General features: G+C 33.6%; 1 protein-coding gene across 1 annotated transcript in view; it reads right to left on the reverse strand.

Annotated features, from left to right (window-relative positions):
• Nucleotides 1–19465, reverse strand: part of LOC118188460 (cytochrome P450 4c3-like) — a 105767-nt gene that overhangs the window by 56889 nt on the left and 29413 nt on the right. The window contains exons 3-6 of the mRNA XM_035358891.2: nucleotides 18671–18756; nucleotides 16334–16524; nucleotides 12515–12584; nucleotides 5267–5393 (exon numbers count right to left, since the gene is read on the reverse strand). Of these exons, the coding sequence (XP_035214782.2) occupies nucleotides 5267–5393; nucleotides 12515–12584; nucleotides 16334–16524; nucleotides 18671–18756 (474 nt within the window). The remainder of the gene's footprint in view (nucleotides 1–5266; nucleotides 5394–12514; nucleotides 12585–16333; nucleotides 16525–18670; nucleotides 18757–19465) is intronic.

Consider the following 19465-nt stretch of genomic DNA (forward strand, 5'->3'; position numbering starts at 1 on the left):
ATCATCCGTAGCGCTGCGAAAATTAATCCTGCAAAATGTGTATATTAAAAGTGATTTGTTTTCAAAGATACAGTGCATCAACGTTCCAAATTATTTCAGCATTACAACGCGACTGATCTAATTATTCTGCACAGTTATCAGGTGGTAGGGCATGGAGGAATAGTAGACACTTTAAATCAAATAAGAGACAAATTTTGGTTGCTGAAGTCTCGTAGGAAAATTAAAAGTGTTCTGTACAACTGCAATGCCTGTACAATATTTTGCACGAAACCTGTCATGCAAGATATAACACCCCTCTCACTAGACAGATGTCGAGAAGCCTTCCCGTTTGAAAACTCCGGGATAGATTACACGGATCCAAAAATTGAAGAGAATGATCTAAGACATACGTTTTACTGTTTACCTGTGATTAACTAGAGCCATGCATTAGAATTTACAGCTGACCTTTTAACAGAAAAATTTTTGCTTGCATTTAGATGGTTCGTAGCGAGAAGAGGTTTGTGCCGAATAGTGTACGCAGATAATGCCAAAATCTTTAAAAGAGCGAAAAAAAATTAGAGTAAGAACCAGGTGATAAAAAATAATAAAGTTCAAGACGAGTTCTCTAAACAAGGAATCAAATAGAAATTTATAATTGAGAGGGCGGCCTGGTGGGGAGGCTTTTGGGAGCGTTTCTGAAAACTCTTCTAAAGAGAATGCTGGGCAAATCATCCTTGACATACAGGGAATTAGATACAGTCATAATAGTTCCAGACCTTTAACATTTATATACTCGGATCTAGGACAGCCAGAATCTTTGATCCCTGATCACTTCTTAATAGGAAGACGGTTACTATCATTGTCGCAGGGAAGCTCTAAATTAACTTCAACAAAGGAGAGTCTTACACGTCGACTTAAACACCTACAAAAACTGGTACAGAGAATCTGGAAAAGGTGGAGACAGGATTATTTGATGAACTTAAAATCTGATTTTCCGTCCAAACTAACAAAAACCGACACCTATTTGAAAAAAAGGTCCGTGAAGATAAAATTCCAAGGTTGAGGTGGAAGATAGATATCATTATGGGAATCTTTCCAGGAAGGGATGGCAAGGTGAGAGCTTGTTCTGTTTGTTTGCCCAATGGCTGTTGCTGTCCCATGTTGCCGTGTGACTTCATTACGAGCTGTGAACTCACGGGCACAGATCGTTCGAGAACTCTGAAGGGAAAAGTTGCACGCTGCGTCGTGCCAGAAATTTAAACCTTTTTTATATATTTTCTGATATAAATAACCATTTCGACGTATTCAAAATATTTTGTGCAAAGATCTACGATTGCAGACTGGATTAATAGGATTGCATATAGAGAAGGAGGATCAACCAGTGGCTCTGGCACGAACCATTTGGAACAAGGTAAGCATCTTATGTTTTACCATGATTAATTAGTTGAACTGAAAATAACACTACACAAAACAATTCCCGCTTCGCTTTAACTCTTCCCTTTTTACTGGAACCATTTTTGGACATGATTCTAAAGTAGGATTTTCAGAACAGAATAAACAGCTATTGGAAAGACATATGTTTAACGCTGCCGTTGAAGAAATTATACTCTTATTGTAATCCCGATTTCTTTCGTTGTCTCGAAAGCGTTCTCGAAACTGCCGCTTATTTTCTTTCAGTAATTTCAGAATTTGTTGTCGTAATTAAAAATGCGGTACGCTCTCGACTTTCTATTTTCTTTCTTAGAAAATTTAGCAAATTAGTAATTTTTGTCTGATTAGCATCTTCCTATTAAATTCTAAAGCTAAATCATTCGGAATCTCCTTTATTAATATCGGATACAATAAAGTTCTATACGAATCTGGTAAAATATTACACTATTCTAATCCTCTAATTTGTACTTCACAACGGTCATATAATTTTCGAAGTGCTGTCACATCGCAAGATCTTTTAACCGGAGTCAGAGTTAACAAATTATTCATATGGGAATCTATTATTAGTTCCTTGCATCCAAAGCGATCTTTTAATATTTTCACAGTCTTCTCGTAATTTTCTGCTGTTAATGCTGCTTGTATTGCAGTTTCTGCATAGGAAGTAAGAACTGACTTTAAATAATTAATTTTATTTACTGCATGCAGACTTTCGTTTTTGTGGACAGCTATCTCAAATCGTGCGCAAAACCCGGGCCAGCTGCACACATCGTTTCTCGAATATATTTCCAAGGCCAGTTTTGGGAGTTCAGTTTTGTTTTGCGATTCAGTGAAGTTCCATACGAAGCAGAATTAGCGCTATGTGGATTATTATCTGAATATCTCTCCGCGCGTAATTTCCAAACAATAATTCTACCTTTATACTCTTCTGTAGAAATTATTTCATCTTCTGAATTATTTACATCAATTAAAGTTTCAATATCTTTATCCGCTAATATAAGTTCTTCTTTTTTACTAATTAACTGATCAATCGTTTTTTCAACTACACATTTATCCCCCTCATTGGCAATTTCTGTGTGCTCTTATTGCAGATTGTTTCTTTTTAAATTTTTCTAGATCCATTTTTGCTCTCTCAAATGCAAAATCTCTTAAATTTTAATTAAAATTCAACCCAGTGGACCCACGTTGTGGCGCCACAATATTATTATTAGTATTATTTTCATTTCAACTAATTAATCAAGGTAAAACAAAATTAGGTTGGACCATTGGTGAACAGAAAGGGCTTACTGAGTTTCATCACCTAATGTGAAAACTATGAAGGTTGTGGTTCATATAATAATGAAGATAAACAGAACGAATCAGTATCTAGTTTGTTAAAGAATCTGTGGGAGCTCGAATCTATGGGGATAAATTACGATTCGGTTAAGGAGCACAAATTAGAAGATAATTCAGTTTTCGAGAATTTCAAAAGTCTGTGAAATTCGAAAACAATCGTTATATTGTTCGCCTTCCCTGGAATCTAGTTTCTGTGTTCTATGGTCTAAGTTTCTAAGAACGATGGTGAATTATATGGAACCCAAATGAAGGCTCTTTGTATGATAATGGTAATTTTTGAAGCAACATCTAGTCCGTTTCTTCTTAGAACAACTGTTAATGTACACGCTGAGAAGTACAAGCCACAGTATCTAAACGCATTTTCCATGCTGACTGAAAATATGTATGTTGACGACTTAATCTCTGGAGCAGATGAAGAATCAGAAGCATTCGAGGAATCGGAACATATTAAACGCATACTGAAAGAAAATGAATTTAACATGCGAAAATGGAAAACGAATGAAATAAATTTACAAAAGGTATGGAATGAAGAAGATCTTGCGCAAGATTAGACTTATTCTAAAGTATTGGGGTATACATGGAATAAGTCAAATGATACATTTTTGATAGAAATTGAAGATTTGGTAAAAGATGCCAAAAGGATAAATATCATACCAACTAAAAGAGAAATTTTGAGATTTCTAGGACGTTCCTTTGATTCATTGGGGTTTTTAAATCCATACACAATTCAAGCTAAGATTTTATTGCAAGATTTATGGGAACAAAAAATAGCATGGGACACTGAAATACCAGAAAATCACATAAAGAATTGGCAAAGCTGGTCTGCTGAATTAGCTCATTTTCTAGTTTTGAAATCAAGACATCAGTTTGCAGGTGCTGGGAAAAGGGACAGGAATGATCTTTTACAGTTACACTGTTTCAGAGAAGCGAGTCAGAAGTCCTATGTGGCTGTTCTGTATTTTCGTTATTCGAAAAAGGGGATTCCAAGGTCGTTAATCCGTTCATACTACGTGCTTCAAGTGCTTGGAAAATTTATTCCCACATCCACTTTCTTAACTTCATAGTGCGTCAAACAAAACTAAAAATTATTCTGTTAGAATCAGGTTCATTTCTCAATGGAACAAAACTCAATGTTTTTATAAAGGTATATTAGTGAAGCTAGAAATATTTTGTATTATCATCACATAAAAAAAATGCTTGTAAAATGCTCTCTTTTAGATATTAACTAAGTGTTTAGGAACCTAGTGAACTACTAAGCGAATTATCGCTTAAGTCCAAGAACAGAAACGTAAACTCAAGAAGGGTTAATTACTCTTTATTGGTCAAAATAAAGATTCACAGATGGCCCCTTTCTCAGGATGTACAACAAAGCTTTCGCTTTGGCTTACAAAATAAGAACTAACTAATCACCAACTAAAGAGACTTAGCCGAAGGTAACACAAATTCTAAACTAGTTGGCCCGTAATATTAAATTAGCTAGCGAAGCTATCAAAAGGCCTGTAATAAGGCCGAGCGTAGTAACAGTTAGAGAAGACGTAGGCAAAAGGCAAATGCGCACTATTCAGGAATCCTAATTCTCTCTCTCGAAGTCAATGGAACTTAAATACTACTCTGCTTCTCATTTGCATTTAACGCGATTCTAAAAACTCATTCTGGTAAGGAATTGTAAGCTGAAGCGAGAAAGAGATAGAAAAGTCGTATAAACTTAAAATAATTATTATAAAATTAGGATATACCTTACAACGTATACAATAGTTCATGGAAGGAGACATATGTACTTTTTACCAGTATATCAGAAAAATTCCGAAAATTTTAATCATTTAAAAATAAATAATATTAAAAAAATCCTTTCTAAATAAATATATGTTAGGCAATTAAACTGCATAAAAACAACTATATCCAGGGAAGATGAAAAAGGAGCAACGCCTTTCCCCGGGAATTGAACCACGGAACTCTGGAATACGCACACAGCATGCAGACCACTACACCACAAAGGCGCGCTAAGAAGGCGGGAGAAATACCTTATATATCAATAAGCTTGAATGTACTTTAAAGGTTTGCAGGGTAAAAGTTTGCAGCTGGAGAGAATATCTAACTCGCACTGTAGTGATTTAATTGAAATAAATGCTCTCTTTTGAATCGAATTAAATGAATCTCTTAATTGAATTAAATGATTTAATTGAATTAAATCACTACAATACAAATTTAATTGATTAACTCGTACAGATTTAATTGATTAACTCATACAGATTTAATTGAATTAACGTGCATTCGTACAGATTTAATTGAACTAACGTGCATTATATCAAATTTATAATTTTTATGAACATTGATACTTGTATTTTAAGTGATAAAATTTGTTTTTGATGTTATATTTTAAATACCTTCCTAAACAATTCATTTAGTTTTTTAGTCTAAATTTTCACGTACGAGATTCGTTTTTAATTTAAAACAAACTATTTTTTATATTAAGTTCACAAATACAATTACTATTTCTAACAAATTGAACGTAAGCACTACTTACCTTTTTGGTGAATCCATGCATTATTTCCAAGTCTTTGGCGAACTGTCGCCCAGTCCGAGATAATCCGAATGTGAAGTCTGACCAAAGTAATGGACTAACTGTTCTCAGATTGAATATGTGACCTAAGCTGATAAACATATTTTTCTCATATTTTCAATCTTGAAAATATTTAAAAAGTGCTCTCATTTTTTAATTAAGGGAAAAAAACTAAGGTTCGCTTTTTTACAAGCGTTTTTATTTCTCGAATATCTTTACGTTCGTTTTTATGCATTGCCCCAAAATAATTTTATCATTATTTCTAAAATATCTTAATATTGTGGAAAACATTAGTTTATGCAAGTAGTTTTGTCATACCTCATACCAACAAAGAATGCGTACATGACATTAAGTTTACATTCAAGGTAATTTGAAATATTTATTGGAGCATTATGTTCAGTAAGCAGACAGACGTTTGAATCTGGCATTAAACCAGACTAAATGAGTACATCTTTTCTTGCCATTGAATGAAGCTGTAAGGATCCTAAGTTTTACTAACGTTTATTTTGTTTTAAATCTTTACTATCACTTCTTATTTTCTACTTCCGGCCAGAATTAAAAGCTTTAACTTATTTATGCAAATTTGTCTTGCTAACGCCAAGTACTTAAGTTGTGGCTTTTTGCCAAGCAAGAGAGAGGAAGGAGTTATTAGAAGCAGGCCGCTGGCCATAGTAATTTTACTCGTTTGCTGGTTGCCTTCAAGGCCAGAGGTTTAGTCCTCTTGATAATCTCAAACGTATCGTAGTTTTAGCAGCTCTCTGTACTACATACGGATTTTTTGTTAAATAACGGCCAATCTTAAAGTTAGGCACTTGTATATTAATCCAAAGTTAGTTTAGTTAGAGTTTTAGTTAATATTTTTATATTCTTACGTTCAGACCACAAGTGGTTGGTCTCTGTATTCCCAAGTTCCGGAAATCGCTGTAAAGATAGAAAAATAAAGGGTTTTGTATACCCTTCCTGTGTGTATTGTCTACTTCACAAATTATTGAACATAGCTTGAGTAAGCTTCCTGTTCCGAGTCAGGACAGTTCATGTTTCCAAAGCAAGTAAAGAGGAATACAAGTCCTGATAAAGCTTTCTGGGGCAGTTTCTCAAATTTCATATAATCGGCATTATTCTATTTCATATAAAAGTTTCATAACTTTATGAAGCGTAAAATGAGTTATGCTAAGCAGAAAATAGTTCCGTGTCCACTTGGCAGCATCACCTTCCGAAGTATTATTGCTCTTCCATCGATTATTTTTAAGCGCTAACATTTCAGGGATATAGCTACAACATTGAGATGTTTTTATATAACAATGTAACAGTTTGAGACTAAAAGAAGATAATAGTTTATTAGCAATCTTATGAATTTTGAGTAGCACTAAAATGCAGTAAATCTCTCATGGCGAACTCATTGTTCCGCTAGCGTTTCCCAAACTACTTTCAGCGAGACACTGATGTTTCACAAACAGTCACTAAGGTGTTTTGTGAAAAATTATGAAATTAAAGTTAGTGAACAACGAAGCACTGTCTGTTTTGTGTTTAAATTGACAATACTGAGAGGCATCTATTACTTGATCTATTAGATCAAATGCCACTAAATTTGGTAGAACACTGGTGACGACATGCAAGTAATCATAAAAATTACAAGTATATATATTTGCTGTTATTGAACCTTTCACAAAATTTATACGACTTTACCCAACAAATAGGCACAGAAGTAACTTGCACTTATTACTTCGGTGCTGCAGAGTCTGTTAAGAGCACCGAAGTAGCATCTAATTTGGAAAATCAAAAATTTGTCTTTGGAAAACCTTCGGTATAATATCTTGTAAAGGTTCAGCATTTATCTCTATAGATTTTCAGGATTCTTGTTTAAAAACAATATCCAGTATATCCTAATTGCTCTGGACTACCTCGTGCCAAATGAAAAATTTAGAAATTAAATTCTATCATAATATTTGTCCTTTTTCATAATTTTTATGCATTGAGAAGTGACAAAACGGTCTATACATGTTGGCAAAGTTCAGCGATTAATTCCACTTATTCAAGGAGTATGAATACAACTTTATTCGAACTCATTTTTGGTACTAAAATGATATCTTCTGAGCATTGCAATATTACAGAACTGCTAAATGCCCAAATCCTGTTAGATTCCGTTCAACGTTAGTTATGATCTTGGAAAGAAAGCTAAAGGAAAAGAGGGTTTTAAAGTACAAACTTAAAATCGCAAGACCTACAAGACGCAAACTATCTCTTTAATTCCAGCATCATGGCGTTGTGGCAATCAAGCGTGGACAATATGGTATAGTTTGAAGTATGCTCAAATACATGTAAATAATATGTTGGAAAGTATGCTCAAATCCAAATTTCTCAGACCATGCAAAATCGTGAAAATCAAGCCGAATAATACTTATGATGCCGAAAAATGTGATTTCTTCGACGGACCTATGAAAACAAGCCTTTGTGCCGAATTTATGAAAACCCTGGACTTCAGTGTTTAATAGACAGTTTTTCACGTGAACTGATCAACGCCTTCAGACTTTTAACAAAGCCAATTTTTTTTTGATAATGATTACTGACTTTTCTTTTTATTTTTCTAGGTGCTGTTTCTAGAATATATTTCCTCATTCAGTTCTATTTTCATTTTTCTGTAGCATTTTTATCGTTTAAATTGTATTGTTTAATATTATAAGTATTTTTAGTTGTGTATTTAATATGTTACATTTCACTATTTGTGTATGTCTTCTGAGGGCATAAGACGATGTAGAATGGCCGAATTATGCCGGAAATGGTAATGCAACTGTAACTGAATTTTGTAGCTATAATACTTAGATGAGTGAGCTGTTAAATGGGAGAGATGAGGACGAATGCTACCGCGGAATGATGAGTACGATTATTCCTCTCACTCTTTTTTCAAGTTCTTTCATTGTTGTTGTTGTCTTGTTAATGAATTTCATGAAAGAATGGTTGCCAGAGCCTCAAGAAGGTTGGACTTCTATTTCTACTCCAATTTTGAGGGAGAGCACACCGGGAGGGGGCTTGGTCCGAGAGTCTCCCACCCTTCTCCCCTAGCACCAATCCACATGAGAGGACTTTCAACTCACTATATATTTAGAGTGCCCTTATGACGTAAAGTGATTCGAACCCGGGCCTTTTAAATACCTTTCATATGTGTAAATAAATTCGTTTCCTTTGCTAAGTGAGTGTTTCAGGTCAATAATGTGATGAGTTTTCAGAAATAGTGAAGTTTCTCCATATGATTAAAAATTACCTAAATAAATTTTAACATATACCACGTTCAAAAATTTTGCTACTGTAGTCTTTTCTAGTTATGTAAGTTTATTCTTCTGTTTTCGCCTGTCTTTTCTAACCAACACTGCACAATCATTAAAAAAAAATGTTTAATATAAAAATAGCCTATTTCCTCTTGTTTTTTCTTTCTGCTATTATTACCGATTTTTTTTGCGTCCATTTTAGTTCTAAAATATAGATTCTTGGTTAAAAATGGGAATTTTGTAAGAAAGAGAAGCAAGTACTTCTTCTGATGCATATGCGATTGGAGAAGAAAGTACGGTCCCATCCAAAAATTGATACCGTCGTAGAACGTTCCCAAACAAAAATGTGACAAGAGGGTTTTTTTTCCTCCATGTAATAAAATTCTAGTTAACATTTCTTTATCTCCACCTAAATTTCATAGGCCTTCGAAATGAAGCACCATGATTACAGAGGAAAAATTACACATTTCTTTAGAAGACGACTTAAGACCCTAGAAAAATTTCACTTCAAACTATAAAAGCTATTAAAGCAAGAAACGAAATGGCAACAGTAGCATCCAGCCACTTGAGCTACCGCATTTCACGTAATGGTGGTTCATGTGATTGGAGGCACTGGTGTGAAAACAATTGTGTCCTGCATATTTAGTGAATCGTCCGCTAAAAGAATTGATTCGTTATAATCATCTAGTACACTTCTTCGGGCCTCCCAGCTGATCTTTCCACCGATATACAGACATAGTTAATTAATCGATTTAAGCTTTGCAATAAATTTGTTTTATTGCATGACACAAATGCAAGATATCCTAGAACTGTTTTTTTTACTGGTACTTGTGTGTTATATGTATAGCAACAACACTGAGAAGGATTTACTCTTTTGGTGAATATCTGTAAAAAAGGGCAACTAGAGAAGATGCATTTAATTATTAATAATTATGAAAACAAATTTGATTGGAGAAAGTACACCAACGTTTGTACAGATGGGTTCAAAAGCAACGGTGGGCCTAAATGAAGGGTTTTACGAAGTACATTTTTCAAATAGGTACAAATGCAACAGAAAGTTCCTATATTTTGTATAAACTGGCACTAGTTAAAAGTATGCAAATTTTATAACAGAAGTATGCTTAGAAACAACAATGATACAGCATAAAAAATCTGAAAGGTTTCAGATTTTAAATTACGTCCAAAGGGGTGTTTTTTTTAACGTTTTGAGTGTTACCTTTACTTATTAAATATCATGTTCTTTGCACTTAAACCATAAAATTCAGTTCAATAGCAATGGTCACAAAATAATTTTAAAATGAGCCTATCTTTAGTATTTTCGATACACTGTTCCGCGCGCTGGAGATAAAAAGGTTTTTTTTCCCGTAGACTGTTGCCATTGCTCCCTTTGAAATCCTTGAGTTTGTTAATCAAAAATTCGTTAAAGTTTTACAAAATATGAAATCGATCATAAAACAAATTTCAAATTTGGTCTTCCACATGCCCATATTCGTAGGTGGATTACCTCATTCAAAATTCGATGTCTCTATGTACCGTTGTTTTATCACAATGCGAGAAATATATATACATTTATGCAGATTTTTCATTATTTAATTTCTTCAAATATAATGTAGGACTCTAACATTTGGTGGCAGCAGTTTGAAACGTGAAACGGACATTTATAGTGATTCAACGCAAAACCGCAAAACGCAAACAATAGTCCTTCAGGAACAAAGCCCCTTTGGACTAAAAATCTGAAAGGATGCAGATTTTAATGCCGTACCAGAGGTTTTATAAAAGTTTCTTTATTAATGTTTTCTCTTACTGAGCTCGCAGTTACCTAACTGCTCTTGCACTGACCTCTGAGAGCATAATTTTTTCGTCTTTTTATTATTAAACATTGCTTTCTTCGCACTTACACCACATAAAATTTATTTAGTTTTATGTGCCAATTTTTTGTATAATTAAAAATTGTAAAACGTTTGTTTTATAGTTATGAGGTGAAAATTAGATTAAATGTTAATTTTGTTAATCTAATATATTTGTGTTATCATTTATAATAATGAAACAGTCAGATTTAACTAGTATTCCTTAAAAAGTTTAGAACTTTAAAAGTGCTCTGTGATGAGGAAAATCTGAGAAACGTCGCCTGAGACGATCATCTTTTTGAAAACATAAATAAACATCTGTATTGAACGTCACCTTTCTGAAAGGAATACTTTCAGAGGAAATCCAAATCATCTGGAACCGTAGGTGAACGTCTGAGAGAGTGTTCGCTATATTGCATTACTAGGAATAATGTATTTCGCTTACTGCCAAAAGTTAACATGGAAATAAAGACCCACTGTGCTAGCCTAACACAGTTCTTGACAGGTCATAGACCATTCCCAGTATACCTGAACAGATTCAGACTTAGGGATACTCCTTTCTGCGAATGCGGAGAGGAAGGCGACACGGACCATTATTACTTCCATTGTGTACATACAAGAACCTGGCACTTGAAGAAACCAGCGGACTGTGCCTGGGCAATGTGGACGACTAACACACTCAAAAACAGAATAGCCCTTAATAAAATAGAGAAAATCTCAGAACACTGCCTAAGCAGAAACAACCGTGGATAATATTATAATGTTTCAAAAGTTCAGAACTTAAAGCAGATAACCATAATAACGCTTAGTGCCTTGCAGTTAACAATATGTAAAAACTATTATTAGTTTATAATATTCAACCTTGTTACTCTAGAGTCTTTCCCGCCGTGATGGTATATAATTCCGTTTGGTTCATGTCCGTGGTCGGAAGCCATCATAGCGGTGCACTCACTCACTCACTAGGAATAATGTTGTATCATACTGCTGCACGAATGCAGTAAAACCTCCTTGACGACCATCCACAGTTCCACATAATTTTGGTCTTTTCCGAAGTAGCCGTCTTAGAAAGGTTGTTAAATACCGATATTCATTAGCATTTTTAGAAATACTAATAACTTTCCGGGCTAGTGACTATAAGAGCCTTCATTGGGTATCTCGTGTTGAGTTTCAAAGCTTTATAGCAGGCACTTGTTTGGAAATAAATTATTGATCTCCAGTGACAGGACTTTTATTTTGTGTTTCGTCTATTGCACAGAAAGCTGTTGCGACAATTTTAAGTTCATTGAATTCTGTTGAAGCAATTATTTCTCTAAGAAGACAGCATTTCTGAGACTTGAACCCTTTTAGTTCCAATTTTTTTGTGTAAACGTAAAGGCGTAGCACATGCTTGCCTTATAATAAACAAATTCACTAAGCCTCTATAAGAATCTATAAGAAGATGCGGGCCTACTACCAGTAAGACATCAACTACGTTATAAGGTATTTCTCCCGCCTTCCTAGCGTGCCTTCATGGAGCAGTGGTTCTGCACGCTGGGCCGGTATTCCAGAGAACCGTGGTTCGATTCCCTGTGAAGGCGGTTGCGAATTTTTCATCTTTCCTGCTAGCATTTAACCTAATGTCTCTACAACGTAACAAATTGATGCATCTAATTCCCTTTAGGTTTCTTTAAACATCTACTGGGACTTTGGTACTGAAAGAGCTAAGGTCAAAAACCACTTGGAATTAGGAGTGATCGTCTCAGACTGGATTCACTGCAATTTTTTTTTCCTATATGGAGAGAGATCATAGAAACGAAACTTTTAACGATTCTTCGAGTATCAGTTCATACAGAACTATTAATGTTCTGGCAGATATTTAAAGCTGTAGCAGTAAAGAGTAAAACGTGATACCCTGCACTTGAACAAGATAAACTCTTGGCAATTTCACATTACGTGATAGGATTTCGGGCGCTTCAAGGTTTCTTATATACAGGCGTCTTAGTTTAAAAAAAATTATAAATTTCTAAACACGAAGATTCAAACAAGTTTTTTTTTTTTTTTTTTTTTTTTTTTTTTTTTTTTTTTTGTTAAAATAGACTGTAGGCAAGTTAAAATTTACTTACTTGTGAACGGCTCTAACGTACTCGGAATTGCCGCCAGTCTGAGCTCCGATATGAACACCCATTACCGTTTCTTAAAATAAAAATCAATAATCAACATTTATTCTGCAAACAAATCATATTTTTATTTATTAAAGTTATGTTAATAGATGAACAAAGTGCTCTTCGAACCTGAAAACTTCATAAAATGAAATCCCATGCATCCGAAAAGGCGAAGAAAATTTAAAAGAGGAGAGTTATTCTTTTTAAATAAATTTTCGTTCATTTTCCCAGGATTAAAACCGCGTGCACACTTTGTATGAATGACTGCAGTATATTGCATGCAAAAATAGTGATCTGCTAACTCCTTGGCCAAATACTATATGAAATCTATCACAATATTATCTAAGAGTCTACCTTCATTGACGGATTATACCAACTGAAATTTCCGCCTATACTAAGGAATTTCCCTGAAAATAAAAACATCAATTATTATAATAAAGCCGCCCAGTCGGTATCGTGGTCAGGGAAGCTGACTGCGATGCCGAAGGACCTGGATTTGAATCCCGGAGAAAGCATGGTTGTAACTGTCCGTCCCTTCATAGGAAAGGCGATGGTGGCCCACCTATTAGGTACCTCCATAATAAAGAGACCACCACATCCGGCCTTGTATAGATTAATGGACTGGGTTACATTTGTAATTGTTCACAATTTGCCATTGGAAAAAAAATATTATAGTAAATTATAAAAGTAAATCTTTTAGTATATCCACGTGAGTTTCTGCTACTGGGTTTCAGTAGACACCGCTTATGTGTACACTTCCAGAAAGAATCCTTAACATCGGAAACATCTGACTGACGTATCATCAGTAATGGCGTATCGATGGGATATCATAAAAGTTTAATCTCGAAATTTATAATTTTTAGCTTGAAAATGCACCTGCACTTAAATTTGCATCTTAATTTTTATTATGCACCCATTTCCCACTTTATTTATCGAACCTTGGTGTAATACAAGGAACCTTTTCTAAGACGAGCTTCCGCATATCTAGAAGATTGAGACTTCTGTAGGGACAGTTACTTTAGACAGGTCAATGCCGATGCTTATAATGTTCAAAACTGGATTTTCTGCGTCATTTATTCTCAGCGCGTACTTCTTCGACGAGTTAAGTTCCATAGGTCCAGTGACGTGCTCGATCACCGGGCAACGATATGCATCACTGGTTAGACAACGATATTGTTCCGTCAGTGTCTTGCACGAGCTCCTCCTCACATAGCACGGTGTGTTACGAATGTTCTTAAATATCATTTTACAGAACAATGTGTCATTAGCCGGCACTTTCGTAATGCGTAGCCGCTCCGACTAGTAGATCTCAATTCATGTGAATTTTGGCTTTGGGGACATTTGAAACATCTGGTAAGTCGTGACAGTCTAAGAACTTTACCTGATCTTAAAGCCAGCGTTTCACGCTACGTGCTGAGCATTTCTCAGCACACACTTCTGTCAACTGTGGAACATGCCATCTTGCGATTTCAAATGGTAGCTGAAAAGGATGGCCATCATGTGGAACTTGGTTTTTGGTAACAAAATTTGTAAAATTGCAAAACTATTTTAAAGGTGTGACTAAATGTATAATTTATTAATATAATGCCCTCTGGTGACACTATTTGTAACTTTTTTTTTCGCTGAAAGAAATTCTCATTCCTTAATTAAGTCTGCCGCAAAATTTCTCAATTTTCTCATCAATAGTTTCGCTCGTAGGCAGCTTTCAAATAGCGTTCTTTAATTATAGACACTATGGAGGTAAGAAAGGAAGGAGGGGTAGACTCCGCACGACAAGTGAAGCTCTGCTCGGAGACTTCGGTCACCAGATGGGGTGTTTCTTGTTTACATTCAGAAGCTCCTTTGACAACGCTTTGATAGTATTTCGACACATGACAGCTCCCTACAAATCGAAAAACGTTACACTTCCGTATAAAAGAAACATTCATTGTGTGATGGATAATTGCAATTTGTATAGTTTAATGATATTTACGCAAAAATTACATGTTGGTTATTTTTCGATAACTAACAACAGCGATATTGATTATGAATTTATTTTATAAAATTCTAAGCTGTTGAACTACAAAAATATAGATTTTAGCAAAAATGTTATGCTTAAAGAAGGAAAAATACCTTACCGTACGTTTAAAATTGTATACGTCTTTCGATACCCTTGACAGAGTTTTTGCTACTTTTACTTTATGTTCCAAACGCCAAAATGTTCGTAATAAAATAAATGATTTTCGTCAGCCACGTATTACTGTAACATGTACTCTTTAAAAAATTTTAAAGGAGAGGTCTTAATAATTGCTCATTTTAAACTCATCATTTTATTTTTATATAATTGAAAAATAATCACTTTGGGTTTACACTTTTTATTTATTTGGGTTAATTAAAAAACTAAAACTACTACCAAATGCTGCAGTCCTCGTCAAAATTAATAAATATACACACAGATATGCCAATAAGTTAACCTTTCCTTGATTTGTAACCACACATTTGTGTAAAATTATGTACAGTTCTACACAAATGTGTGGAACAGAACATGGACACATTTGTGAACTCGGCGAATGAAGCAATATTATACAGAGCAAGACAATCAAGATAGCGATCTGATGACAATGCGGTTAGTGTTTAAATGTGAAATGGATAGTTATTATTTATTATATTATCAGAAAATTATTAAACTGGGTAAAATCGCTAAAACAGGTATTGAGTGCTCTACCAAAATATATTTACTAGAAGATTTGAATTTGATAATGAATGTATTCTAAAACGTGTCTTAAGTCAAAAGTTTGAAACTTGAAGGCTAAATGTAAATATAGAAGCATGCATGGATTTATTCATTCATTAATTCCTGTGAAAATTACTGTGAAGAAATCTAATTATTAAATGCATTTAAATTTATGACGATTATAAATATTATCTAAATATATAATAACCTTAACAGTGAATTGTAAACATAAATTGAAATCTTGCTGACAAATACGTTTATAAAACTATTTAAGCAAGAATTGTTCATGGTGGAAAGCAACCTGTTAAAAGGTATTGTAAAGCAAATTCTATGAGATGCTTACTTAAGGAAGTAAAAAAGAAGAGTTTTTAGAATATATATTGTTGAAATTAGGGGAAAAACTCTGATAAGCAAAAGAATTATTCCGTTACATTTTACAATAACTCAGTTACAAGTTTTAAATAATATTAAAAAAATATTTTTTTTCCCTTTCCTTTCAGAAATATTCAGGGAAAATACATGAAAATGAGAACCAATATTTAATGTATTTCAAAACAGAAAAGAAATGATGCATATGTTAATATTACTAATACAATAAACTTTGATCTTAATTTTTGTAATCCTTACCCCAATAAAATCGAATTAGTACCTTAAAAGTTTTTTCAAATGTAATTAACGAAAACTTGTAAAAATACTTCATCCAAATTAAACAGTTCTGAGTCTGTTCTTAGGACTCTGAAATACTGTATAAAAAGAAAATATGTACGTTTATATGTATATTTACGACGTAATTACAAAATATCTACATCAGATCGTGTTTCAAAGCCCATTGATCTTAATGTTAAGACACTGAATGTTTTGGTCACCACGAAGGGATCGCCAGTGCTTCAAAGCAGTGTATGGGCAAAACCGGTTAGGGCCTCTCCTTCTTACTACCTACCTCCATGATAGACATCCTGTATATTGATTTATAGCAAGAATCGCTGAAACTGTATTGGATGTAATAGAGTTATATTACTATGAAGTACACAAAACTGGAAAATTAATAAATAATACTAAGAACTTACCACATATAATATCTAAAGTGCAGAGTATCACTAAGGGTATTATGTCAATGTATTCTTTGTCGGCTTGTGCTCGTATCTTCTTAACCAAAACCGTTGCATGATTGTTAAAAACAGGCAAAAAGTCTTCCAAAATTCGGAAGTGAAAAGAAGGAGTTAGAAGTCTTCTCCGCGACTTCCACTTTAACCCAGTGCTGGGGGGGGGAAAATCATGTTTTCGGAAAGTGAGAATTTAATCTCAAAATGCATTAAAAAGTATTTTTAACACAGTATAATAAATAAAAAATTATTAGAACTCTAATTTATCCAGAATCCAATTACCGATAATTATAATTATCTGGGTGACAATATCCTTTCTAAGCAAGGAAAAAAAATAAACATTTATTAATTTATTTATTCGTGTGATTTAAACTTTTTTGTTAATTTAAATCGTAAATAAATAAAATAAAATACAGCTTGTACTTTAAGAAAGTTTTAAATAACTGACAGTAATGAGTGCAATGCACAGATTGGGCTGCAATGGCCGTATGTTAAACATATATATAGTTTTGCATTATGCAGATACACGATTATATCATTTGTTCTATAGCCTACATAAATGGTAATTAATTTCACTTATTACTTTCTTGTTAAAATTTAAGGCAGTATTGAAATCGCAAAAAATTTCGAGTATCATATTTCAACAGAAATATCCATTTTGACTGTTCCCAAATCTCTTTGCACGATTTTTTACGGACGTTTTCGGTTAACTCAACGATAGATTGTAAAGCGTTGAAATTTCATATATGAGACTGCTATAACATGTAGTTGTATTGTAAAGCGTTGAAATTTCATGTATGAGACTGCTATAACATGTAGTTGTGCACCACCCTTTGTTGCAGCAATCGGCTGATCCAAACATATTTATTATATATATTTATTCGCCCCTTACCTGACCTTTATTTTGAAATCGTTGGTCGTAGTCATATACTTCCAATTATAGAAGTGTTTTAAATGACGAAAATATTCGTGTTTTGTAATGCCAAAATTTAAAAAAAAAAAAAAAAAAAAAAAAATCGACAAATAACACAATCTAACATTTAATGCGGTCTCCCGGTTCCTATACTTAATGAAGGAAAGTTTTATACTTGCTATGAAAAAATGAAATTAGAAGAAGTTTGATTCTCGTACGACAAAAATTGACGGATGTATTTAATTTCAAAATTTGCAATTTTTCGTGTCATTTTCAATTTGCTCAAGGAAGCTCGGTTAATTAAGTTAGAATAATTCGAAGAAATAAATTCAAATGAAGCGCAGCAAAAAATATGTATAATTTTAATAGGCCGTACAAGGAAGTCCAGTGGTATCTACATCAGACTTCTTAGAACCGAGTTGCAAATTAAGTTTGTTTATTGCCCAACGCTGGAAAAAGTATAGTCACAAACTATTAATAAAGCAAAACTTTTAACAGAATGCAAAAGGCAAGTTGAAGTAAATGATAAAGAGCATGATAGCAAACAACATCTTTGAATTGAATTATGATAAAAAAAAAAAATTCTACTTTCTTACACCATTTTTAACTCAGTAATAGTTCTCAAGCGCTTTTGCGATATTATTTTTTACGCCATTTCTAACTTTATTTTTAATTTACAATGTGTTCTTTTTATTTTGAATGCTGATTTAATTTGCACAAACTAACCAAATTCTCCTCCGCATTAAATCGCTTTGAAGTTCGCATTAATTGTTAAGAGCATTTTTCTGTTAATTACAATGTGGGTTAGTCCGCTTTTCTGTGTGTATTTAAATGCCATCGTATTACCGTGATCTTCGTATTAACCGGAGGACACCGTATCCAGTATTTAATCTAGAGCTGATTGAAATTTTATTGCATTTCCAAAAATTGCGTATTTTGTTTTATTAAAAAAATTAATTATCTCTTTAACTGCAAATTTTCCGCAGGGATCAAATATGATAGGAATAAAAAATAGATTTAATCATTTGTTATTTGTTTGGTTGGTTAAGCTAAAACACACACAGTGCGAAGGCATGTCTTTGTAGAGGACTTTTGAAGAAACAATGGCTTGTGTTCCCTTCAAACATGAGGATGAGACCCCCCCCCGAAAAAAATACCTTTCAGCAAGTTCTTTCATCTGAATTTAAACTTAGGTCAAATTGCCAGTATTTAGTAGTCTTACTCGCTTGGCCATTGATTAGCTTTAATCTCCTGCATTAAAATAAATACGGCTTACGGGAAAAAATGCAAACCAAACATTCAGATTTTCCTGATATCTGGATAGACTATGGTTAAATTAGTTCAGTTTTAAACTTTAAAATGTAGTTATTCAACATAGCTTCTCTCACCTCGTTAGCAGTCCTCGTCCGAGCCATTGGTGCAGAAAGCTGTATTCGAATGATTTTTCTAAAGACACGCTGCTGCTTAAAATTTCCTTAAAATGAATAAATAAATATAAGTTTTGAATCTAAAAATTTTACGTAACAGTGTAACAACAAGAAGTTTATCATTAATGATTAATGCACTTTTTAAAATGTGGGAAATATTTTAAAATGCAAAAAATTATGAAAATATTTCGCTTTATTTTGATGTTAAAATAATATCAGCTGTTGCCAATTCATATTTCTGGTTGAATAAATTTAAAACTCTTAAAAAACTTCAGAGTTTCTTTGTTGATTCCTTGCTTTTTTTAATGTAAAGTGGTATAAAAAGAAAAATACTGTAGTTATAACGTCTGTTGTGGGCTCCAAATAACTAAGATCAATTTCAGTAAAAGTAAGCTGGCTACATATGTGTCTATGAAGTATATTATCACCATCAGAATATCTATCAAGCATACAGATAGAATATCTATCAAGGGAACAGATAGAATATCTATCAAGGGAACAGATGGAATATCTATCAAGGGAACAGATAGAATATCTATCAAGCAAACAGATACAGAATTAAAGCACTTTGCATTTATACTATACCTCAACATTTGTGAGCAATTAAATTAAAATATGAAACCAACCAACCTGAACCTGGGTTCGGCACAATTTGCTTTTTCGCAATTCCTATGTATTTATAAGGTATTTTCTCCCTCCTTTCAGCATACCTTCGTGGTGTAACGGTAGCACACTCGGCGCGTATTCGAGACGTCC

Source organism: Stegodyphus dumicola, chromosome 1, assembly GCF_044657685.1.
Source record: "Stegodyphus dumicola isolate Sdum_Otavi_A_Nest chromosome 1, ASM4465768v1".
Taxonomy (NCBI): domain Eukaryota; kingdom Metazoa; phylum Arthropoda; class Arachnida; order Araneae; family Eresidae; genus Stegodyphus; species Stegodyphus dumicola.